The sequence below is a fragment of the Myxine glutinosa genome, chromosome 6, assembly GCF_964187855.1.
Source record: "Myxine glutinosa chromosome 6, kmMyxGlut1.1, whole genome shotgun sequence".
Classification (NCBI taxonomy): Eukaryota; Metazoa; Chordata; class Myxini; order Myxiniformes; family Myxinidae; genus Myxine; species Myxine glutinosa.
Window position 1 is genome coordinate 111596037 of NC_136266.1, and position 25583 is coordinate 111621619.

Sequence of the window (25583 nt, forward strand, 5' to 3'; positions counted from 1 at the left end):
GTGAGATGAATATCTTGAAAAATAAGCGAAGTACCAACTTCTAATTTGGTGTGTGGGTGTATCGGCATAAGGAAGAACGCTATTGAAAATTGGGTCGCCACGTCAAAATCCAAGATGGCCACCACCGTATATATGTCTGAACTTTGTGAGTGAAATATCTTGAAAAATAAGCAAAGTACCAACTTCTAATCTGGTGTTTGGGTGTATCTAGGCACAAGGAAGAACGCCATTGAAAATTGGGTCGCCATGTCAAAATCCAAGATGGCCACCGCCATGTATGTCTGAACCTTGTGAGCAGAATATCTTGAAAAATAAGCGAAGTACCAACTTCTAATCTGGTGTGTGGGTGTATCTTCTAGGCATAAGGAAGAACGCCATTGAAAATTGGGTCGCCACGTCAAAATCCAAGATGGCCGCCTCCATGTATGTCTGAACCTTGTGAGCGAAATATCATATCATAGCGTGTTTTCTGCGTCTTCCACTTTGTCAATTCACATCACTTCACCGACGGGGGACCTAGGCATAACGCTTGTTCTCCTTACTCCAATCCCTTCACACTCCTTCCTTTTCTTTTTTCCCCCCAATTCACCAACTGTATTGTTAACAACCCTCCAACTTCCTCCTTTCAAGCATTTTCAAGTTTAAGCTCCATTGTAATAAACTTAAAATGTAACAAAGTGTATCTCAATATATCTTATGCAAAAATGGTGGAAATTTACCTCTCCCCATCCCTACCCTTACATACATTTCCATTGCCCCCTCCACCCCATCCCTACTTTTATATACATTCCCATTGCCCATGTGCCCCCCATCCCTACCTCTATAAACATTCCCATTGCTCATCCCCCACATCCCTACCTTTATAGACATTCCCATTGCTCATCCCCCCATCCCTACCTTTATATATATTGCCCATCCCAACTTTAATGTTCATGCCCATTGCCCTTGTGCCTTCCCCACGTTTTCCTTTTGTATGCAGCACAAGGCTGCGGGGCAGCATCATTATATGAGGGTGCAGCTGTGTCGCTAATGCAATGCCCTCTAAGTTTGGGCAATAATTTGTTCATGGTGCCGGTGATGGCCCACCTGCTCTTCGCGCAGGACACCATGGGATCTTTAATGTCCACCAGCTAATACCTGAAGACGGGACTTCCTTTTAACGTTTATCAGAGTAGTGGGGCAACTTAGCATAACAATTGTGCATTTTGTGAGGAAAGCACCAAATTTGGCACACTAGTAGACTATCATATTATGAAAAGATCTGGATATTGGGCCATCTCAGATTCAGAGATTTGATTTTTGCAAGATTTCGATTCGATTGGGATCGAAGAGAACACCTTCTTCGTCTTCTGTACAGTGAAGTTGCCAGCCCTGAATTCTCTGGCTACATCTGGGTGCTTCATTGGGAGTGCAACCGTGTCCCTCAGGTGAACAGGGACCCACCTGGCATAGTGTGTGTGGTCTAAGGCATGGAACCATGGGACCAGTTCCGTCAGGGCATCAAGGTACGTCGTGAATGAAGCCTGCCGCAGAGAACGCACGTGGACCAGTACCAACATCTCTAGTTCCAGCACAGTTGCCCAGTACTGAAAGTTGGGAATGTCTTCTCCTCTCGGGTGACACAAGTCTTCGAACTCAGGCAGGTCTTCTGCATCATCAGCATATGTCATACAGTGGCGTTCATACGCACGGTGTTGCAGGACGTGCAGTGCCGCTGCAGTGATTTGATGAGCTCTTCTTGTGCGGGTGACGTGGGCAGCTCGCAGGAAGGAGTCGGCCGTCCCTGGTGTTGCAATCTCAGCTTGCAAATCTGCAAAATCTGCAAATCTTGCAAAAATCAAATCTCTGAATCTGAGATGGCCCAATATCCAGATCTTTTCATAATAGGATAGTCTACTAGTGTGCCAAATTTGGTGCTTTCCTCACAAAATGCACAATTGTTATGCTATATTTAGCTTAGCTGCCGGACTAGAGGGGATGGCACACAAATTGAATCATCCTGGCTGTGAAACCCCAGGATGACAGTTTATAGCTGGGTCGGGATTCGAACCCAGGCTAGACACCTTCGAGGCAAGTATGCGTACCTCAAGGCCATCCTGCCAGGCCATTCTCCATGCCATTGTCTCAGTTCATCCAACCCTTTCCTTTTGTATAATTTATATGCATCTGCATGCTCTGTATATACACAACTTGGCTACCGCATGAATAAATGTAAATGGTGGAAATTTAAATAGTTCATGGCAGTATTACCTTTGGATGAGACATACAAATGTGTAGATGATCATATCACCATGCCAAAAGTATTGGGATCCCACAAGAATCCTCCATGTCAGGTGTATTTGACAGATCAGGTCAGAGGTCGTTATGGACCAGTGTCCACACTTGCTTATCTAACAAGTTCCCATCGATCTGTGGCCAAGGTCATCACAACCTGAAACCAGGAACATGTCACGGCTGTAGAAAAGTGACCAGGAAGGTCTACGACGGTGACACCACCACAATGATGTCTGCACTCGGTCTAGATTCCTTTACTCCAATGTCATCTCCACCGACTTGGCTGAAGATGGTGGGGCTGTAAGCTTCTGAGCAGAAAGAATAAAACTCATTTGTGTCTTCAGCCCATTGTGAAGTATGAGCATGGGAGTGATATGGAATGGGCAGCGATTTTGGGGGAGGTTGGGGGTGAAAACAGGCCACCTGCTGTTGTAGGTTATCTCTATTCTGCTGAGTATTTGGAAATTGAAAAAAAACAAACATCTACCATGGTGTTGTTGAGGCATCCATATTTGTTGCCCATGTTCCTCATGAACATTATGCTACAATTGCATCTCTCTGATGACTGTGGTCTCCAAGAGCAACGAGCTTTGGATTGGTTGGTTTCTGATATGTCGTGATGGTGTTTTGATTGTTTAAACGATGTCTGGTCCATAGTAGTTTACATTCGGTATGCTTTCAGTGAGAAAATGTGACCATTGCATGGCCCACTATGCTCATTCAATGGAAGAAAGCAAGTGTGGCACCTGTGGCTTTCCGTTATCCCAGAATTCCCTGGAGGTAAACATATGTTGTATAATTATTATGCAAAGGGTCCATTGGTGAGTAATTTCGAGCACTTTTGCATGCAACCAGATGCTCCCACTCACTCGAGCAAATATCAAACGTGTTGAATGGCTCTAATTTTGGAGAATGGGATCCTAAACGTTAAATTTCAGAGGAATTTGATGTCGGTGTTGGAAGTGAGGAACTGATTATTCATTATCACTTGAACATCATTATGGTGGGTACCTCTACCAGAGGACCTGGGTACTGTAGCAGAGATGGGTGTGACTACCAGAGGACCTGGGTACTGTAGCGGAGATGGGTGTGTCTCTACCAGAGGACCTGGGTACTGTAGCAGAGATGGGTGTGACTACCAGAGGACCTGGGTACTGTAGCAGAGATGGGTGAGTCTCTACCAGAGGACCTGGGTACCGTAGCGGAGATGGGTGAGTCTCTACCAGAGGACCTGGGTACTGTAGTGGAGATGGGTGAGTCTCTACCAGAGGACCTGGGTACTGTAGCGGAGATGGGTGTGTCTCTACCAGAGGACCTGGGTACTGTAGCGGAGATGAGTGTGTCTCTACCAGAGGACCTGGGTACTGTAGCAGAGATGGGTGAGTCTCTACCAGAGGACCTGGGTACTGTAGCGGAGATGGGTGTGTCTCTACCAGCGGACCTGGGTAGTGGGTACTGTAGCGGAGATGGGTGAGTCTCTACTAGGGGACCTGGGTACTGTCGCAGAGAAAGTCTAGCCTTGGCACCATGTGCTTCTTCCCTCCTTAGATCACTCGAAGAACATCAGGAATACGTCAAAGCTACCTTTGTATCATAAGGATGTCATCGCAGATGGCATCAAAGATCCACCACATCAATGGGACCACTCTGAGTGTTGCAGGGGAATACCTTGAGAAATGGGTGAACTTTATTAGCCCATCCCCCACGCAGCGGGAGATGGGGTTTTGCAATCATTTCTGTAACTGTGTGTCTGTCTGGGCCATACCTTTTTTTTTACCATTTGAGTTTTGTCATCAAATTTTCACCAAAGCTTTATTATGAGAACTAGCGTGACTCGGCGCGCTCCGCGCGCCTCACCACATGTCGTTTCAGAGGGGTAGGCATCTTTGACCATTTCGGTGTCTTGGGTTTCATAGTGTTTTGGGTCTTCAGGGTCTTTTGGATCCTCTGGGCCTTTAAGGGTATTTTGGGTCTTTGAGGTGTTTTGGGTCTTCAGGGTCTTTTGGGTCTTCAGAGGCTTTTGGGTCTTAAGGATCTTCGGTGTCTTAAGTTTCTTTTGGTTCATCTTGGTCTTTTTGGGTCTTCGGGGTCTTCCAGGTATTTTGGTCTTCGGGATATTTTGGGTCTTAAGGTTATTTTGGTTCATCTTGGTCTTTAAGGGTCTTTGGGTCTTTTGGGTCTTCCAGGTATTTTTGGTCTTCGGGATCTTTTGGGTCTTCGGGATCTTTTGGGTCTTCGGGATCTTTTGGGTCTTCGGGATCTTTTGGGTCTTCGGGGTCTTTTTGGTCTTCGGGGTGTTTTGGGTCTTCGGGGTGTTTTGGGTCTTCGGGGTGTTTTGGGTCTTCGGGGTGTTTTGGGTCTTCATGGGTCTTGGTGGTCTGAAGGGTCTTGGGGGATTTAAAGGGTCATCAAAGGTCTGAGGGGTCTCAGCAGTCTTAACGCAATTAAGAGGGTTAATGGAGAGGATGGTCATTTTATTTGAAAAAGAAGAAGACGTTTACGTCGCTAATAAACATACATACATAGCGACATAACCATATACGTTTGCTCGATTATAATAAGATATGGAGAAGACAAATTAATAATTTGGTCAAAAGGTCAAAATCACATGAAATCATCAATTTTCATCCGATTGATCTGAGAATTTAAGTCTGCATATTGGGTCACTGAATTGGATCAATCAAAAGCCAGAAGCTGATTGTTTTTAGCCGCGTCGCAGACGCTGGTCATAGAGTGCCCTCTGCTGTTGTTGTTGTTCTTCTTGTTCTTCTTGTTCTTGTTCTTGCAGAGAAGACAAAACCTCAAAGCTCCACCCATTCTGGGAACCATAGCTCCACCCATTCTGGGAGAGGCTTCATATAAACAGATATCCACCATTTTATTAACTCGCATAGCTTTGAGGCCTGTTTTGTAGGCCCGTGGTGTCTTCCTCTCTCACACAGTTTTATTTCAAATCAAATTCGATATATCATTTCATTTTTCACAGTCGCTAACATAGTTTTAGACTCGGTTGAAAAAAAACGGGAAGAAAATCCGATGAAAGTTGCCCTTTATAGAACGAAATGAATTCTCAAAGGCCTGTAACTTCAAGTCCATTGAGATATTTTTTTTTAAAATCGCGGCATGGTCAGTCATACACCACCCGAAATAACAGACGGGAAAATGCTGAGATATATATATTTTGTTTAAATCGCGGCATGGTCAGTCATACACCGCCCGAAATAACAGACGGGAAAATGCCGAGATATATTAAAAATTCGTCCATTTGATGACAATCGTCACGATGAAATATTTAATTTATACGTCACAATAATGTGGAGAGAGGAGCATAGCTTCGTTCACGTGTCGCCACATACGGGAAATTGCCGAGATATATATTTTTTAAATCGCGGCATGGTCAGTCATACACCGCCTGAAATAACAGACGGGAAAATACCGAGATATATTAAAAATTCGTCCATTTGATGACAATCGTCACGATGAAATATTTAATTTATACGTCGTCACAATAATGTGGAGAGAGGAGCATAGCTTCGTTCACGTGTCGCCACACACGGGAAATTGCCGAGATATATTTTTTTAAAATCGCGGCATGGTCAGTCATACACCGCCTGAAATAACAGACGGGAAAATGCTGAGATATTTTAAAAATTCGTCGCCACACACGGGAAATTGCCGAGATATATTTTCACTTTGCACAAAAATAACATCAAGTAATCGAATCGATAGGAATGTCCTGTGCCTATAACATCGACGTTATAGGCACAGCTGCATCTAGGCATTGTGTAACATCGACGCGGTTTTTGTTTTAATTAAAACTTTTTGTACTTGTTATAGATCAGAAGGTCAAAAGTCAAGGTTGCATAAAATCGTCAATTTTCTCCCCATTGACTTGAAATTTGAGCAGAGTTTGCATATTGGATCACAGAACCCTATTGCTTTTGAGGTCAAAAGGTCAAGGCTATTGCCCAGAAACAACTTGCTTTCGTCTCCTGGAAAGCAAATCCAACGGAAGGAAATCTCATATCCTTTCACAAAGCCCGAAACAAGTGTGTGTCCACCCTCAGGAGAGCCAGGAAACAATATCTCTCCGTTCTCAGTACAAAACTCTCTTATCTGTCTCCCTCTTCCAAATCCTGGTGGCGTCTGGTCAAATCTGTTTCTGGTGTTTGTTCCCCCTCCATCCCCTCCCTCACCTCAAACGGCCACACGGCTGACTCCGCACATGAAAAAGCTGAATGCCTCAACTCTGTGTTTGCCTCTAAATCTTGTGTCCCAAACCCATCCCTCTCTGTACCCACCGTACCCAGTCGTACCCAGCTGCTCCTGGACTCTGTGTCCTTTCCTCCTGACAAGGTGGAAAAGTTTCTGTCAACCCTCGACTCTGATTCTGCAACTGGACCTGACGGCATCAGCCCACGGGTCCTAAAATCCTGTTCTTCCGCTCTTTCACTCCCTCTCTCTGTTCTCTTCACCCTCTTTTGTTCAAGGTCATCTGCCATCTGCTTGGAAATCTGCCAACATCACCGCTTTGCACAAAAAAGGTGCAAAAACAGATCCCAGCAACTACAGACCAATCAGCCTTCTCCCAATTATCAGCAAAGTCATGGAATCCATCATTGCTTCAGATATGAAATCTTTCCTCTTCTCCAATGGCTTGATCTCTGATGATAAATTTGGTTTCAGACCTGGTCACTCCACTCTGGACATGCTGCTTCTGCTTTCTCAACAATGGATGGAGGTCCTCAATGCCAAACAGGAAATTAGAGCTGTCTCCCTCGACATATCACGTGCCTTCGATACGGTCTGGCACCCCGCTCTGCTCACCAAACTCTCCTCTTTTGGTATCCATGGAAATCTCCACGCATGGCTGGCAGACTTCCTCTCGAGTCGTAGTCAACGTGTGGCCCTGAATGGGTTTCTCTCATCTCCTCTTCCTGTTCAGGCTGGAGTTCCCCAAGGCAGTGTTCTGGGCCCTGTGCTTTTTCTGGTCTTCATCAATGATCTCTCTGACTCTCTTGAAAATCCTCTCTATCTCTTTGCTGATGACTCTACTCTCTGTCGCTCCATTCTTCATCCCTCAGATCGGCAGTCTGCAGCCTCCTCACTCTCTGCAGACCTGGACAAAATCACAGACTGGGCAAACAAGTGGAACATGTCTTTCAATCCTGACAAATCTCACACTCTTACGATGTCTCTCCGAAAAGACCGACTGGACAACCCTCCCATCCACTTTCTGAATAATCCTCTCCAAGAAGTTCTGTCACTCAAGCTTTTGGGTCTCACTATCTGCCATGATCTTTCCTGGGAAAACCACATTTCAAATCTGGCCTTCAAAGCCAGTCGCCGACTGGGCATCCTCCGTCGTGCGAAGTCCTTCCTTGGCACAGCCGAGCTCCTCACCACATACAAGGCTTTCATCCGCAGCTCAATGGAATACTGCTCTCCCCTCTGGGCTGGTGCTCCTGCCTCACACATAGCTCGTCTTCACGCTGTTGAAACCAAAGCATTCAGAATCATTGGAATCTCCCACGATGAAGCTAACTCCGAGGGCCTTTCACTCACTCACCGCAGGCAGGTTGGTGGTCTTTCCGTCTTCTACCGACTCCTCTCTGGCCTTGCCCCCCCAGCTCTCTCTGGGCTCTGTCCCGCAAATATTCCTGCAGGTCGCACAAGATCTGCCTGCAACCCTCTTATGGTTAAACTGCCAAAATCAAGACTCTCTGCTCACCTTCACTCCTTCATTCCTCTTTTCTCCCACCTCTGGAACAAACTCCCTCACTCTCTTCAATCCCACTCCACCCTCCACGTCTTTAAAACAGCTGTTCACCACCATCTCCTATCTTCCCCCATCCAAAACCTTGATCTTTTCTATCCCCACTAATTTCACCCCAATTCCACTTTTTTGAAATACCAACTTCTGTCCTGGAAGTCCTTGTGTTTTATACTTCTCCCACCCCGCCCCCCCCCCCCTTCCCACGCCTCCTCCCCCCCCTTCCCACGCCTCCTCCCCCAAGCCCTCTCCCTCCCACACATCTCCCTGCTCTTAAATGTTGTGTGCTCTCAAGTGTTTGTGTGCTTCCCCTTCTCTTGTCTTCCGCTCCCTCTTTTTATATATTTTGTTTGTCTGGTTGATTTGTTTGTGAAGTGAATGTCAGCTCTTTCACGAGCCTCGATTCAGTATACCAAAAAAAAAAAAAAAAAAAAAAAGGTCGTCCAAAATCGTCAATTTTATTACCTTCGCAAAAGCGGAAGGTTATGTTTTGATCGCTGTGTATTTATTTGTATGTCTGTGTGTGTGTGTGTATGTTATTCGCATAACTCAAAAAGTATTCAACCGAATTGCATGAAATTTGGTGGGATGATTGGTTATTATACGGGACACATTTGATTAGATTTTGGGAGCAATCGGGTCAAAGGTCACGGTCAAGGTCACGAAAAGGTCAAAATCGTATTTTTACCATAGCTGCGGCGAAGGTATGCGCTCTACCGAGTGCCCGTTCTAGTTTCAGCTGTTTTCATCATGTTTGGCATATTGAAGAAGTCTGAATACAAAGCGGACGTCGATGGGCTTTGCATCTTCATATGCTTTATATTTATTGTTTCATATACAACCTGTGGTTGCTGGTTGCATCATTACTGGGAGCAAGGCTGTGCAGCTGATGCAGTGCCCCCGTTACCAGTAAGCTGGTACTCATGCCGACCTCGGAAGGATGATAGGCTGAGTCAACCCACCTGGTGTTATTTAACGGCATGGCGGGCGCTCGAACTCAAGACCCCAAGGCCTAAGATCGCAAGCCAGCCATCTTAACCGTTAAAGCAACACCAGGCTTAAATTTATTACCTCCGCCACCAAAGGTGAGTGGAGGTTATGTTTTCACCCCTCTGTTTGTCTATCTGTCCATTTGTGAAGAAGATATCTCAAAAAGTTGTGGACGGATTCGGACGAAATTTGGCAGCGAGGCAGCGTATGTGACAAGGACGAAATTATTAGATTTTGGTGAAGATTCGGATTCGGATCCGGCTACTAGAATTTTTAAAGTGATTCTTCACCATTGGGAGATAGGGCCAAAAACTATACAAAGCGAGATATCTCAAAAAGTTGTGGACGGATGATTTTGATGAAATGTGATTCCGTATTGCGATGTTCTGGTCTACTCTGGGATACAGAACGTAAACTGTTCACCTGGCGGAGGTATGCTCTCTTCCGAGTGCCGTTCTAATCAACTTTGTTGTACTTTATGATTTTTCTTCGAATAAGAATCTTGAACGAGCCTCGTATATAATAGTATTAACAAGGTGGCCAAGTTATAATAGTAGCATGTTGCTGTCATTTGTCAAGCCATGACTACTTTTTGATGTACCACACTCTTTACAAAGTGTTGGGGGAGCGAACGAAGCAGTATCTTAACAAGGGTTCCACTGGATATTTGTCTGTGCTCTATCTTCTATATATATAACAGAAAGTTTTTGTTTGTCTGCGCAAGCTAATCTCTTGAACGGTGAAAGAAAGGAGGAAACCTCCAATAAAAAAAAATGTCGGGACGGGCCCCGGGAAGGTTATTGGCTGGGTGGCGAGGCCGGTCGAGGACCCAACAGTCCCTGAGCACCCAAATGACGGCAGGTAGGTATGATACAAGGCGGTGTCGACCAATGGAAATTTGGTCCAATGGGCTAACTACTGTTACGTGCTCCTCCCCAAACCCCCTGGTCACGGTGTACCTCCGAGCCCCGAGAGGAGTCACGGCAGAAAGATGTGTTATTCTGTGTCAAAGGTCAATGGTGAAACCACACCAATTGTTACCAACAAACAAATATTGCATTAAGGTCACACAAGAATAACAACACAAAAACAATAGTAATCAATTGTACAACCAATATATATTTTCTATGATGGTACCATCAGGTTCGTACAATATAACTCACTGTGCTCCAAGTGAGCGAAAAGAAGAACATTCCCCAATGTCTCTATTCCGGCATCAAGCCAAAGTCGTATTCCGGCATCAAGCCAAAGTCGTATTCCGGCATCAAGCCAAAGTCGTATTCCGGCATCAAGCCAAAGTCGATCCACTCCAGTGATCGTCCGTACAATGTCGTATCGAGACCAGAATCCCGTTGGGTTGACAGTTACACTGCCAAAGATGGGTGAAGGTGTCCTCGAGAAGCGACGGGGAAATCACACCTTTAGGTATGGACGTCTGACGGCTCTCAATCGGTGAACCGCAGATTTCCCACTCCAAAAGCCACGTTACACACACACACACACACCAGATTAATGTCTGAATGCGGTGAAAATGGTTGAAGCGGTGAAAAACCTTGAGCGAAGCGCAAAGCGCGCGAGTCAAAATGGCTGATGGCCCGTTCGAGGCATAACAGCACTACGATGATTCTCCTCGGAATCAACCGCAAAACCTGACACGCAGGTTGATCTGTCACAGCGATAACAACTCTGTCGCAGGAATCCCTTTCCTGGGAAACCCAAAGTTCACTTGTGACTCTCGTTCGCTCCACACCTCGAAGCAGCTAGGCTTCTTCTCCGACTCACTCGCTCCGCCTTTCTTCCTCCTCTTCCTCTTCGTCGTCGGCCGGTTCCGGTTTCATTTAAAACATTAACTTTTTTACCTTTTGAAACCAGTAATCTCCACTTCCCTTAAACGACAACAATAATAGTACGTGGAATCAAAAATGTTTAGTGGATGAAAACCACAACAACGGAAGTGACAAATCCGTAACACTTCCCCCCCTCAAGAAAGAATGTTTGAACATAGTGAAAACTTTCTTTGCAGGCAAAAACTCTTTTAACAAACAAAAGTAAAACTCACACCCAAATTATCAATTCACGTGAGCAACAATAATTAATATTCCCCAAAATAAAGCAACAAAACTTCCAAACAACCTACAGAAATTTCCAAAGTTAGTTCACTCTGGACAAAGCATCAGAGCAACGACATTGTCCCTCCCCTTTACATGCTCAATTTCCAAGTTGAACTCCTGCAAAGCCAAACTCCATCTCATTAACCTCTGATTTTTATTTTTCATTTTTTGAATGAAGGTTAAGGGTTGTGATCAGTGAATCCAAAGCAAAGCAAATCCATAGCTCTTTTTGAAGGAGGCCGAGCTGAGAGCCAGGTTTCATGGTGGTTGTGTGGTGAGGCCTGGAAGTATTCACTGTATGGATGCATTTCGGAACATGGAGTTCACGGGTTAATCCGTGCTCCTGAGCACTCAGTGCTTCCAACTCTTGTCTTGATCATAAAAATCATAATCACGGTTGTAGAGTCGGGTGCTGTAGTCACGTGAGTAGCGGTCCCCATCTCGGCTACCACCGTAATAGTCATCCCATCGAGAGTTGCCAAAACTGCGCTGCTGCTGCTGCTGGGAGCCTCCGTAGTAATCACGACTGCGGCCGCCACCAAAACTACTACTCCCACCCCGGGAGCCATAGCCACCCCTGAAACTACCTCCACGTTTTCCTCCTCTGAAGCCCCCTCGACGCCCATGGCCTGCCTTCTCTACTGTTATGATCCGACCATCCAAATCCTTGCCATTCAAATCCTTTTCTGCATCTTTGGCGTCCTTTGTGTTTTCAAACGTGACAAAGCCAAACCCTCTCGACTTTTGCTTCTCTCTGTCTTATCAGCAGCACTTCCAAGAGTGGTCCATATTTGCCAAAGAGAGTCCAGAACATCTAGGCCTCTTCTCCGACTCACTCGCTCTGCCTTTCTTCCTCCTCTTCCTCTTCCTCTTCGTCGTCGTCCGGTTCGGTTTCATTTAAAACATTAACTTTTTTACCTTTTGAAACCAGTAATCTCCACTTCCCTTAAACGACAACAATAATAGTGCATGGAATCAAAAATGTTTACAGTGGATGAAAACCACAACAATGGAAGTGACGAATCCGTAACACTACCCAGCCAGCATGTACAGCTGGGGCCCAGCTGGGAAATAGGTGGTTTTGATGGGCTAGGGTTCTAGGTGTGTTTTTTTAAACTGAGCTCCACATGGGTCTCATCTGGGCTGCCGATGTCATTCTTCAACGAGAACGACACTTTGACATCATATCCCACCTTACAAAGCTGGCTGGAGCCCACATGGGATTTTGTCGGTTCGGTGGGCTGAGCTGGACTTTGAGTGGGCTTTGAATTGGGCCCTATGTGGGCCAAGCCAATGTTCGTTTTAGAAGTTAAAAAAAAAAATGGCAGTCAGCAGCTGCAGCCAACGTGTTATCGAGACAAGTTCAACAACAGTTTTTAAACGTGAGTTTGTTGCTGTCTGAAGTGAATCATTCTGTTTGAAGAAACATTGTAGTTTCCAATCAGCATCCATGTCATCAGGGTAGACCCTGACGTAGATCGATACTTGAATCGTTAATTTTTTGATACTTCGGATGGTGGTTCAATGTAGAAGGTTGAAAGTTTGATTTGTTGTATATCTATACATGCTATAAGAGAAGTAGGTGTGTGTGTGTGTGTGTGTGTGTGTGTGTGTGTGTGTGTGTGTGTGTGTGTGTGTCGCCATTTCTCTCAGGGATGGGTGAACAGATCTAATCTTTGTCAAACTTTCAGAGGTTCACACCCAAGGTATTCTGGAAGCAGGAATTACACAGCAAGATGTTCCAAGACATTTCAAATGCCACAGGAACACCAGTGAATTATTAAATTATTTACCATTTTTAGCTTGTTTTGACAGATCCAAGTTAGGATATTCTTTAAGATAACTTCAAGCAAAAGCCTCTCTAAAAATACACTCTATTTGATATTTCTACTGACAGTAAAGCAGATGTGATGTTGTAGCTAATGCAGGATTGATTTACACCCCATTTACATTTACATGAGGCCGAGGAAAAAAGCCATGCAAATCCAATGCCACAAAAACCCCTTTTTTTTTTTTTTTTGGTATACTGAATCGAGGCTCGTGACAGAGCTAACATTTACTTCACAAACAAATCAACTAGACAAACAAAATACCCCAAAAGACGGAGCGGAAGACAAGATAGGGAGAGAAGGGGAAGCACACAAACACAACATCCGAGAGCAGGGAGATGTGTGGAAGGGAGAGGGCCCGGGGGGAGGAGGCATGGGAAGGGGGGGGGGGGGGAGGGAGAAGTATAAAACACAAGGACACCAAGGACTTCCTGGACAGAAGTTGGTATTTCAAAAAAGTGGAATTGGGGTGAAATTAGCGGGGGTAGAAAAGATCAAGGTTTTGGATGGGGGAAGATAAGAGATGGTGGTGAACAGCTGTTTTAAAGACTTGGAGGGTGGAGTGGGATTGAAGAGAGTGAGGGAGTTTGTTCCAGAGGCGGGAGAAAAGAGGAATGAAGGAGTGAAGGTGAGCAGAGAGTCTTGATTTTGGTAGTTTAACCATAAGAGGGTTGCAGGCAGATCTTGTGCGACCTGTAGGAATATTTGCGGGACAGAGCCCAGAGAGAGCTGGGGGGGCAAGGCCAGAGAGGAGTCGGTAGAAGACGGAAAGACCACCAACCTGCCTGCGGTGAGTGAGTGAGAGGCCCTTGGAGTTAGCTTCATCGCGGGAGATTCCAATGATTCTGAATGCTTTGGTTTCAACAGCGTGAAGGCGAGCTAGGTGTGAGGCAGGAGCACCAGCCCAGAGGGGAGAGCAGTATTCCATTGAGCTGCGGATGAAAGCCTTGTATGTGGTGAGGAGCTCAGGTGTGCCAAGGAAGGACTTCGCACGACGGAGGATGCCCAGTCGGCGACTGGCTTTGGAGGCCAGATTTGAAATGTGGTTTTCCCAGGAAAGATCATGGCAGATAGTGAGACCCAAAAGCTTGAGTGACAGAACTTCTTGGAGAGGATTATTCAGAAAGTGGATGGGAGGGTTGTCCAGTCGGTCTTTTCGGAGAGACATCGTGAGAGTGTGAGATTTGTCAGGATTGAAAGACATGTTCCACTTGTTTGCCCAGTCTGTGATTTTGTCAAGGTCTGCAGAGAGTGAGGAGGCTGCAGACTGCCGATCTGAGGGATGAAGAATGGAGCGACAGAGAGTAGAGTCATCAGCAAAGAGATAGAGAGGATTTTCAAGAGAGTCAGAGAGATCATTGATGAAGACCAGAAAAAGCACAGGGCCCAGAACACTGCCTTGGGGAACTCCAGCCTGAACAGGAAGAGGAGATGAGAGAAACCCATTCAGAGCCACACGTTGATTACGACCAGAGAGGAAGTCCGCCAGCCATGCGTGGAGATTTCCATGGATACCAAAAGAGGAGAGTTTGGTGAGCAGAGCGGGGTGCCAGACCGTATCGAAGGCACGTGATATGTCAAGGGAGACTGCTCTAATTTCCTGTTTGGCATTGAGGACCTCCATCCATTGTTGAGAAAGCAGAAGCAGCATGTCCAGAGTGGAGTGTCCAGGTCTGAAACCAAATTGATGATCAGAGATCAAGCCATTGGAGAAGAGGAAAGATTTCATATCTGAAGCAATGATGGATTCCATGACTTTGCTGATAATTGGGAGAAGGCTGATTGGTCTGTAGTTGCTGGGATCTGTTTTTGCACCTTTTTTGTGCAAAGCGGTGATGTTGGCAGATTTCCAAGCAGATGGAAGATGACCTTGAGCAAAAGAGAGGGTGAAGAGAACAGAGAGAGGGAGTGAAAGAGCGGAAGAACATGATTTTAGGACCCGTGGGCTGATGCCGTCAGGTCCAGTTGCAGAATCAGAGTCGAGGGTTGACAGAAACTTTTCCACCTTGTCAGGAGGAAAGGACACAGAGTCCAGGAGCAGCTCGGTACGACTGGGTACGGTGGGTACGGAGAGGGATGGGTTTGGGACACAAGCTTTAGAGGCAAACACAGAGTTGAGGCTTTTTTTTTTGCTTCAAGATTTGAAGATTTTTCAAGATTTTTGATTTTTGATTTCAAGACAAGACTTCAAGATTTTTGCTTCAAAAAAGCTTCAAGCTTTTTCACGTGCGGAGTCAGCCGTGTGGCCGTTTGAGGTGAGGGAGGGGATGGAGGGGGAACAAACACCAGAAACAGATTTGACCAGACGCCACCAGGATTTGGAAGAGGGAGACAGATAAGAGAGTTCGGTCCTGAGAACGGAGAGATATTGTTTCCTGGCTCTCCTGAGGGTGGACACACACTTGTTTCGGGCTTTGTGAAAGGAAATGAGATTTCCTTCCGTTGGATTTGCTTTCCAGGAGACGAAAGCAAGTTGTTTCTGGGCAATAGCCTCACCACAAGATTCCGTGTACCATGGACGGGAGGAAGGGTATGACAACTGAAGACGAGATGGGATAAATCTGTGCATGAGAGAGAGCAATTTACTTTGGAAGAATTCCCAGGATGAGTTGATGTCAGAGGCAGTAGAGATGGGAGACCAGTCCAGATGATTGATGGCTGCTTGAAGACCGTGCCAGTTGGCCTGAGTGAAATGCCAGACTCGTCGACGCTGAGGAGGCTCTCTGAGAATGGTCAGAGAGATGTCCACTTTAACAAGCACATGATCAGAAGAGCCGATTGGAGCAGAAGAAGAGCAGCAGACATTTTCAGGGAAGTTAGTCATAACCAAGTCCAGAAGAGAAGATGCTCCGTTGACTGAGATCCGGGTTGGGAAATTGACAGATTGTGTCAGTCCCAGTGAGTCACAGAAGTCCTTTGCTGAAGAGCCATGGCTGGTGAGAGAGGTACCCACACCCAGCCAACTGGCATGGTGACAGTTGAAATCACCACATATGAGGAAGAGAGAGTTGGGATGGGTAGATAGAAGTTGGTCCATGTTATCAGACAGCGAGATGTAGATGGAGTCATCACTGTTTGGTGGACGGTACAACACACATATGAACAAAAGGTGGGAGCGAAGGGGAAGCCGTAGCCAAAGGTATTCCTGGGGGTGAGGTGGAGAGAGGGCAGTGGAGGGCGAGTGAGGAAGAGTTTTTTATAAAGATAGCAACCCCACCTCCAGGACGAGGCTCAGGTCTATCATACCGGAGGGAGTAACCTGGGAAAGATACCAAGGAATCAGAGACATCATGAAGGAGGAAAGTTTCTGTTAAGCAGATCACGTCTGGTTTGTCAGAAGCAACCTGTATGGAGAGATCAGTTAAGTTTGAGCGAAGGCCCCGGATGTTTGAGGTCCATACTGTTAAGGAAGAGGAAGGGGGAGCATCGGATACAGAACAGGGGGGGGGGAGGGGGGGGAGCGGTAGGTTAAGATGTGGAAGAGGAGGAAGAGGTAGGGAGAGCTGTTGAAGGTGTGTCAGAGATTACAGAATAGCTTGGAGAAAGGGAAGAATGGGGCGGACAAAAGGTTTGATGGTGATTGGGTGAGGCGCAGTGAGGTGTTATTTGAGGAGGGGGAAGAGTGAGGCAGAAGGTTGAGGGAGAAGAAGGTGAAAGTTGGAAGGGGGAAAAAGCGGGGAGGACGCTTTGAGGAGGAGGGGTGAGAGGGGAGTCTCGGAGGGGAGGGCCACATATACTTTACTACTACTCTACTACTATACTACTGTGAACGGCCACAATTATTCCCATTTGTTTGTGTGGTTGGTCGCAGAATGTTTTTCACCCAAGTCTTTCACGAACCAGCTGGCCAGGCCTGCAGTTCACCGAAAGTGATTTGGACAGGAATTTGTAATACTAGGGCGTGCCCGTACTATATATATATCTAAAATTATATCCCCCCCCCTCTATTTACATGAAATGGTTTGGTCCATTCGCAAAGCCAAAGCGAACGGCTTGCGAGTACGGTGACAATCCCCCCCCTCTATTTACATGAAATGGTTTGGTCCATTCGCAAAGCCAAAGCGAACGGCTTGCGAGTACGGTAGAACCCCCCCCCCCCCCTCTATTTACATGAAATGGTTTGGTCCATTCGCAAAGCCAAAGCGAACGGCGAACGGCTAAATCGCCATAGCTCGGTAACTACTTCTCCGATTAATATGAAACCTTGAAAAGGCACATCCTCAGGTCCCCAGCAATATACCTGGCAAGTTTCAAGTATATCGGACCCGTGGTTGTCGAGAAACAGCGGTCACAGACAAACAAACACACAGACACACACACAGAGATTACTGGAATTATAGATAGATTGTAATATGTTATGTCATATATAACTCACTTGCTCTTTGCGAAATGCAGGCGCTGTGGGCCCTTAATTAACATCCACCAGGTAATGTTAGCCAAGATAAAAACTGGCTTTTTATCAAGGCTTAGCAAACACAACGAATTGTATTTTAATTACAACACGCGTGTGATCGTCTAAATGGCTTTTTGTTGTCAATCCGTCCACATAAGTGCTAAATCAAAAGTTTGATTTCACAAGGGAATTGCTAGGTGTCGCCAAAAGGGAAATGCGATTCATTGCTTGTGCTTTAACGTAACAAATTGTGCCTCTTGGTGAGCATTTGGGTTTCTCATCGGAACAAAACGAGCCTGCTGCTGGCTTAACATAATAGGGTCTTGCATTCGAACCCTCCGTCAGCCGTTGAATTAACACCGGGTGGGTCGACTCCACCTGCCAGCCTTCCGAGGTCGGCAAAATGAGTCCCAGCTCACTGGAAACAGGGGGCACTGCACCAGTGGCACAGCAAGGAAAGAACAAGAAGACGTCATGCAGAGCACGATACTTGCAAAATCCATCCCTCCCCCCCAAAAAAGGTTGCCATTGATACAAATTGTCCATTTCATTAATATTAAAATTGACGATCTTGATCAAAATTTGGGTCAATCTGATTAAAATTTATGATTTTTCAGATGAAAATTTATATAAGAAGTTTTATCTTGAATTGACTTTTGACCTCAAAAATAGTTGGTTTCCCAATTCATTGAGGCACGATGCAATTGCTGTTTAATGTTCAAGTCATTTGGATGAAAATTAATGATTTTCCAAGTTTGACCTTGGTTTGACCTTTTGACCTCAAAATGGCTGGTTTACCAATTTAGTGACGATATGCAAATGCTATTCAACTTTCAAGTCAATCAGATGAAAAATGACTTTTTAAATTTGACTTCAAGATGACTTTTGACCACAAAATCAATAGGCTTCTTCCTTATGACCAACTCCAACATCTGGTGACGTTTCGTGAATATTCGATTAAAATTGTGATCTGTAGGCGATTGACAGACAGACAAATGAAAAAGAACAATAAGTTTGGCCTATGTTGACCATTTGGCCTATGCCGCTCTCAAAAATAGTTGGTGGTTGGTTTCATTAAGCTGATATGAAAATCCTATTCAAATTTCAAGTGAATCGGATGAAAATTGAAGATTTTAGGAATTTGAAAAAAGTGGTTGACCTTTGGCCTATGTTGACGTTTTGACCTCAAATATATAGGATTTTGTCGGACCACGAACTCTACCATTTGGTGAAGTTTCGTGAAGATCGGTTTAAAATTGTGACCTGTAGGCAAGTATAAGTGAGCGCGGACACACACACACACACACACACACACACACACACACACACACACACACACACACACACACACACACACACACACACACGTGATATCAACATACTTGTCAAAAAATGTTTTTTTCCAAGTAATAACGCACAAGACCAAGCAATATACTTCAAAAATCTTGGATTTTGAAAGTAATAATAATAATAATCGTAAGTTTTTTACATTTGTGCCATGCTGGCAGGAGAGTCGAGGTACGTGTGCACTCACCCGAGTACTATGAATACTTCAAGAAGTATGAATACTCCCACGGTGTCCTTCAAGAAGTTGGAGAGTTATCTCCGGCACCCTGAATAAGTTAGAATAATTCCGACCTTGGCTCGCTGCTGGGAAGGAAACGGCAAGAACATGCAGCATAAGGACTGTTTGTGCGGACCGCGTTCAATAGGTAATGCCAGGTGGTGAGCGCCAAGTCGGACCGGACAGGTAAAGCAAACAGAAACCCGAATCGACTCCGCGAATCGAAGGAGTCGCTTATTGATATTTTCTGATTTAAAAAGTTTCTCTTGCGTTGTGACCGCGGGAATCGAAGCCATTTTCAAACCCCATTTCCCGCCCCCATAGTCCTGCGCACCTTTGTACCTGTCGTCCCGTTCGGACGAATTGCTTCACCCGATGGCTTATTCGTGTCCCATGTCTTCCTCATGCCACCTGGGTGTAGATGTCAGCATCGATTTTGTCGCTCGTGGTGTTCAAAGTAAGCCTGGAAGTCACGTCCACAATTTGGTAAGTACTTCGTGCTCATCAGCTTCTCTTTTGGGACTCTATAGGGTAAGATGGCGTCCTGCATGTCCGCTGGGGTTGTGTTATCCACAGATTGATTCGAAGTGTGTGGGACAGCCATCTTGGTATTCAAAGTGTTATTCACATCTGTTGTGCTTGTACAATGTTCCTTTTACCCCGCAGTGTTATTATCGTGGTGATCGGAGAAGGGCTCATGTTGCAGTTTGCGAGAGAGGACACGCAGCGGAGAACGTCCACGTCCGAGCTGGAGCCATGAAAAACCAGGCAATGTACGTGGAAACGGGAAATAAACATCATTTTGTTCACCACCATCTCTTATCTTCCCCCATCCAAAACCTTGATCTTTTCTACCCCCGCTAATTTCACCCCAATTCCACTTTTTTGAAATACCAACTTCTGTCCTGGAAGTCCTTGGTGTCCTTGTGTTTTATACTTCTCCCTCCACCCCCCCCCCCCCTTCCCACGCCTCCTCCCCCCAAGCCCTCTCCCTTCCACACATCTCCCTGCTCTCAAATGTTGTGTTTGTGTGCTTCCCCTTCTCTCCCCATCTTGTTTTCCGCTCCCTCTTTTTGTGTGTTTTGTTTGTCTGGTTGATTTGTTTGTGAAGTAAATGTTAGCTCTTTCACGAGCCTCGATTCAGTATACAACAACAAAAAAAATAAAAAAATAAAAAAATATGAGACTTCACCCTTAAACAATCGGGTGGTGGTGGTCGGGGAGAGGTGGTGGTGGGTTGTGTGAGAGAGCGATAGTGAGAATGGAAAAAGTGATGGTGGAGGGGACTGGGGTGATAATGGTGGGGGTTTAAGTGGGGGAGGGAGGCGGTATTAAAATGTACAATTTGTCCCAAAATATTCCGGTTTAATCATCCAATTATAATATACATTGATTTGCTAATCAAACTCCTCAGAATTCACTGAAAGTGGTTGCCCGTTTTTACCCTGCGCTCGCGAAGCGAAAAGCGGGGTTAAGAAATCCCCTGCGTACGTGTGCCTTGTCTGCATTTCAAAAAAATCATTTTCTCGGCAACCGTTCGTCCGATTGACATGAAATTTTACCGTAGGAGCGCCTCTGCCTGTAGATTTTTTTTTTTGCTGATAAGTATGACGTCATAGGTCACGTGATACGGACGCCATCTTGGAAAAACGTCACACCTCTATATCTCCCAAACCGCTTAATGGAAAAAATAAACATGGCGCATTGTCAAGTACACCCCATGGGGAATAAGATGTGTTAATGATGATGTCATTGGTGCGTCCATTATGACGTCATAATTCGACAAGTAAAACGCTTGATCTGATCAGTATGGGAAAAAAAAATTCCTCTGCAACTTAGTCCGATGAACACGAAATTTTCAGAATATGAGCAGCTCCTGTAGAATTGTTCTAATAATTATGACGTCATTGGTCACGTGGTACAGATGCCATCTTGGAAAAATCGGAAAAAAAGTTGCACCTCTATCTCCAAAACCACTCCATGGAACCTATTGAAATATGGCTCAATGTCAAGCACTCCCCTTGGGGAATGAGATATGTTAATGACGTCATAATTCGGCAAGTACAACGCTTGATTCGATCAGTATGAATTTCTTTTCTCTGCAATTCTTGGAGCGATTGACGCAAAATTTTCACCATAGGAGCACCTCCTCCTGTAGAATATTTTAATGATAATTATGACGTCATAGTTCAGCGGTAAAGGCACCATCTTGCAAAAACTGAAAAACGTTGCCCCTCTATATCTCCGACCCCACTCCATGGAAAAATTGAAACGATGGCTCATCGTCAAGTACTCCCCATGGGGAATAAGATATGTTGATGATTACGTCATTGGTGCCTTCATTATGGCGTCATAAATTGACAGGGACAACGCTTAGTCTGATCATTTTGAAATTTATTGATCGTGATATACGCAACAATTATATTAGAGAATATAAATTTATATCAAGTGGTCTGGCAGCCATATTGGATCATAGGAAAAAAACCCTTCAAAAAGAGTTCACTCGCACCAAGTTGACTGCAGGGTAAGTATTCTTTGAATACCATCGAGTTCACTCTGGGCATTGGGTGCGTGCATCAGGCCAGACGGACACGCGCGCGCGCACGCACACACACACACACACACACACACACACACACACACACACACACACACACACACATATATATATATATATATATATATATATATATATATATATATATATATATATATATATATATATATATACATACATACACACACACATACATACGACCTTTGTGAAGACTACAGAGGTGGATACTTTGAGACCTGGTTGGTTGGTCTGCGTTCCACCTCTTCAAACCCACCCACGTGTGGAGATGGCAGCCAACAACGGCAACTCGCACACAAACACCTTTTCCTCAAACTGAGTAGAACGACCAGAGACCCCAATGGGTAACGAATTGGGATTCGGGGCACAGACAGCGCTGATGACGGCAAGCAGCGAATCCCTCCCACCGTACGTGGGTCGTGCTTGGGCGGGCCATGCCTTCGGAGAATGGGAATAAGTGCAGGGAGCGCGTGTCGACGGTGCACACCAGTGAGTGCTTGCAAGACCCGTAGTGGTCTGTAGTCCTTGTAAAGCCGGTTTGTCTATCCTTAATGAGACAGGCAGATTTTTTTAACGCGCCTTCCCCCCTCTGTTGTAACATTATCAGTTCCAGGACCGGGTAAAATACATCCACCTGTCGGACAACCAGTGGACTAACTCCACCACTTTCCGAAAACCCAGTTCTGTAGGAACCGCCACATTGTGCGCGAATCCAGCCCAGTAATGGTGTCCAGCGGTGAGCAGGGTGAGGTGGTCGTTGCGGTTAACGTGGGAGGTGTGCGCCAGCTGCTTCCCAGCGACCTGTTGTGCCGCTTCCCAGAGACACGACTCGGACGGTTGTGCCTCCTGCGATGTTCTCCAGGCGCTCCTGTGCTTGGTGCCGCCCCAGAACTGGCACTGGACCTTTGCGACGACTTCGATCCGCGCTCAGGCGAGTTCTACTTCGATCGGGATCCACGCTCATTCGACTCTGTGCTCGATTTGTATTACGTCGGAGAGATTCACATGGAGCGTGGTGTGTGTCCAATATGCTTCAAGAATGAGATGGACTTCTGGCAGGTGGACGTGGATCATCTGGACGACTGCTGTCGAGGCTTGTTCAGCGAGAAGCTGGAAGAGTTGGAGGAAGTGGCACGACGGGTCCGGCTCGTTTTGGATGACCAGGCCGGTGCTGGAGAAGGAGACTGTTGGAAACGATTCCGGAAGACCTTGTGGAAGCTCATGGAAAAACCAGAGACATCCGCACAGGCTCGCATGCTCGCAATCGCCTCCTTCCTTGTTGTGCTCGTGTCTGCGGTCACCATGTGTCTCGGAACCATCCCAGAGTTGCAGGTGAAAAGCGAGACCGGACAGCTGGTGGAACACCCGACGGTCACAATTATCGAGACCGTTTGCATCGTGTGGTTCACACTGGAATATGTCCTGAGGCTCATCTCGGCTCCGCAGACTTTGCACTTCGTCTTCTCTTTCATGAACATCATCGACGTGCTGGCTATCCTGCCTTACTACTTGGCAATGCTCCTGTCCGGCATGGGTGATGCGATCCTGGAGTTGAACAACGTGCAGCAAGCGGTGCAAGCTCTACGCATCATGCGCATCGCTAGGGTCTTCAAGCTGGCGAGACACTCCAGCGGTTTGCAAACCCTCACGTCCGCGCTGAAAAGCAGCTTCAAAGGTACATCGGGCTGTGGGTGGGATGCAGCTCTTTCACATCTAGGAAATGTTTCGAGAAGGAGAGGGGTCAATGTCCCCTTGATTACATCGAATTCCTGCCATGTCGTATAGGTTATTATAGGAACTATGCTCAAATCCAACCAAACCCTATAATTTCTGTGTATGACAAGAGGCTGAGATCTCTCAGGGTAGGAGCTATAATTGGAAACATGCACAGCAACGACAAAATTGAATTACATCTCAACTTTAAACAAGTAAGATGCTTTTTCATAACAAATATTGTGCTAACCAAAATAATTAATATGGTAAGCCATACTATATATAACACAGCACCCTGTTAAGTAATTCCCACAATAAGGACTAAGATAAGAAGTGACTAAGATAGACTTTCCTTCTAACCAGGGTGCTGCCTCGTACTCTTGCAGAACTCAGTTTGCTGCTTCTCTGCCTGGCTATGGGAATCTTCCTCTTCTCAGCACTGGGGAAGTTCAAACGACGTTTAATCTCTACATGAGGGAATTCCACATAGCTATTTGGGCGGTGTATAAGCTAACAGATCGCTGTCTCCATCGATCTTGCCAAGGCCGTAACACCTATTGGCTCAAAATCCTTTTAACTGTTGACTTGGTAGTTTTTACAATGAAGGAAACATCAACAATGTTGTTAAAAGTTTATTTTGTGATTAATTTGTGATTGGAGTTATGTTGTTTGGAATGAAAAAAGAGATATCGAGTTGAAGTAAATGACAACATGCCGTGATGGTTTCTAAAAGTGAACTTCACGGATCGCCATATGCAGATTCGCCACGGACCCACGATCGATGTTTCTATACGTGAACGTACCCGTGTATTTGCGAATGGGTACGTTTTTCATGGAAGTCCTTCACGAACTTGCTGTCCATGTCTGACGTGCGACTGAGGGTGCCACAGGAATGTGGAATTTATTGGTTTCATGCTTTAGCATTCGCCGTATCTGCATTGCCTGTTTGCTTCTGGGCTCCCACCCGTGCGTAGCTCGGGTATCTCACCAGTGAGGACTAAGATAAGAAGCGACTAAGATAGACGTTCCTTCTAACCAGGGTGCTGCCTGTACACTTGCAGAACTCAGTTTGCTGCTTCTCTACCTGGCTATGGGAATCTTCCTCTTCTCAGCACTGGGATATACACTGGAGCAGAGCCACCCAGAGACCATGTTCACCAGCATCCCACACTCATTCTGGTGGGCCATAATAACAATGACCACGGTCGGTTACGGTGACATCTTCCCCAAAACTGGACTGGGAAAGCTGAACGCGGCAGCGAGCTTTCTGTGTGGGATCTTGGCCATCGCGCTGCCAATCCATCCCATAATCAACAACTTCGTCAAGTATTACAACAAGCAGAAGGTGCTGGACACGGCCGTAAAGCATCAGTTGGAGCGCTTGGCCACGGACGCACTTCACGCGTGGCCCGGCGCGAGCCCACCTGCGGTGGCCACTGGAACGACATCCCAGGAGTGCACGTTTCGGGACAGGGGAGACGGTCTCAAAAGGCACGTTAGCTGAGCCGACAGACGTACGGCATGGGGCGCAGGGTCAAATTGATTCAACGAGAACGTTTTCCAAATTGAAAATCCAGGCACAAAACATTAATAAAATCTATCAACCTCCACAAATGATGGGATGAAATAAGATAATATGAAGCTCAAGAATGAATGCATATGTACATCTGGAGTCTCCAACGTGCACGAAATGCTTTGCTTGGTTTCAATTAAAAAAACCGAGAATATTTTTACATTTTATAGCCACAATGCCATCCTGCCTAACAATCAAGTATGCAAAATGTGGTGGGGTCGTGTGAACGTGGTGCTGATGGTGTTCGTGTGTTTCATTCACTCCGGTAATAAAAGATACCGCAAACATCTAAGGAAGGAGTGAACTGGATTTGTTGTGTAAGTGCAACAAACACGATAACCTTCTTGAGAGGAAGATGTTCGGTTTATTTTAAGACCGAGGCAATATTAAATCTGGTCTCATCATTTCATCCCACCTTTCGACCATAAGGGCGAACACCATTCAAGACAAGTTACAGGAAAATGAGTCAAGGTAGGCTGGTTGTCCGCAGTCAGCCTTGGACAGAGACGAGGATCAATGTCCGAGCAGTTCAGGACAAATGTCCGTCAATCGAGCTGCAGGTCATCAAGAAAAGCAGAAAAAGAGCAACAAAGGCCCAGTGCTTAAAAAAATGCTTTAAAACGATTCACAAGGAAAAATAGCAATAAGAATGATAATTATAAGAGTTCAAAAGCAAGTGCAGATCCATTTTGCGCGCAGGTCAAAGTGCAAAGGTTAACGTGGCCACAAGAGCAGGCGATGACCTGTCCGCACGCATGATCGGATCAAGTTTTACACCATATGTTGGT

At 45.8% G+C, this 25583-nt stretch overlaps 2 protein-coding genes across 7 annotated transcripts in view; both read left to right on the forward strand.

The window, feature by feature from the left end:
- Window positions 1–23666, forward strand: part of SLC35D4 (solute carrier family 35 member D4) — a 115709-nt gene extending 92043 nt beyond the window's left edge. Inside the window, exons 14-16 of one of the 6 annotated variants that reach the window (XM_078780401.1) lie at window positions 19356–19420; window positions 19601–19707; window positions 23609–23666. In XM_078780401.1, coding sequence (XP_078636527.1) covers window positions 19356–19420; window positions 19601–19694 — 159 coding nt within the window. In that variant the 3' untranslated portion in view covers window positions 19695–19707; window positions 23609–23666. Of the gene's footprint in view, window positions 1–3822; window positions 4171–19355; window positions 19421–19600; window positions 20084–23608 lie in introns of those variants that run through there. The other 5 variants (XM_078780402.1, XM_078780400.1, XM_078780398.1 and 2 more) reach the window with 5 other exon arrangements.
- On the forward strand, window positions 21991–25087 carry LOC137430193 (voltage-gated potassium channel regulatory subunit KCNF1). The gene is made up of 2 exons (XM_078780396.1): window positions 21991–23184; window positions 24284–25087. Exons 1-2 carry the CDS (start codon window positions 22233–22235, stop codon window positions 24724–24726), a joined length of 1395 nt encoding a protein of 464 aa, XP_078636522.1. The 5' UTR covers window positions 21991–22232; the 3' UTR covers window positions 24727–25087.
- Window positions 25088–25583: the final 496 nt, after the last annotated feature.

Bases quoted from the DNA above. Each gene is read 5' to 3' on its own strand.
- LOC137430193 (XM_078780396.1), top strand. From the start codon at position 22,233: ATGGTGTCCAGCGGTGAGCAGGGTGAGGTGGTCGTTGCGGTTAACGTG. The intron at 23,185-24,283 runs GTACATCGGGCT...GTACACTTGCAG, and splicing joins GCTGAAAAGCAGCTTCAAAG to AACTCAGTTTGCTGCTTCTC.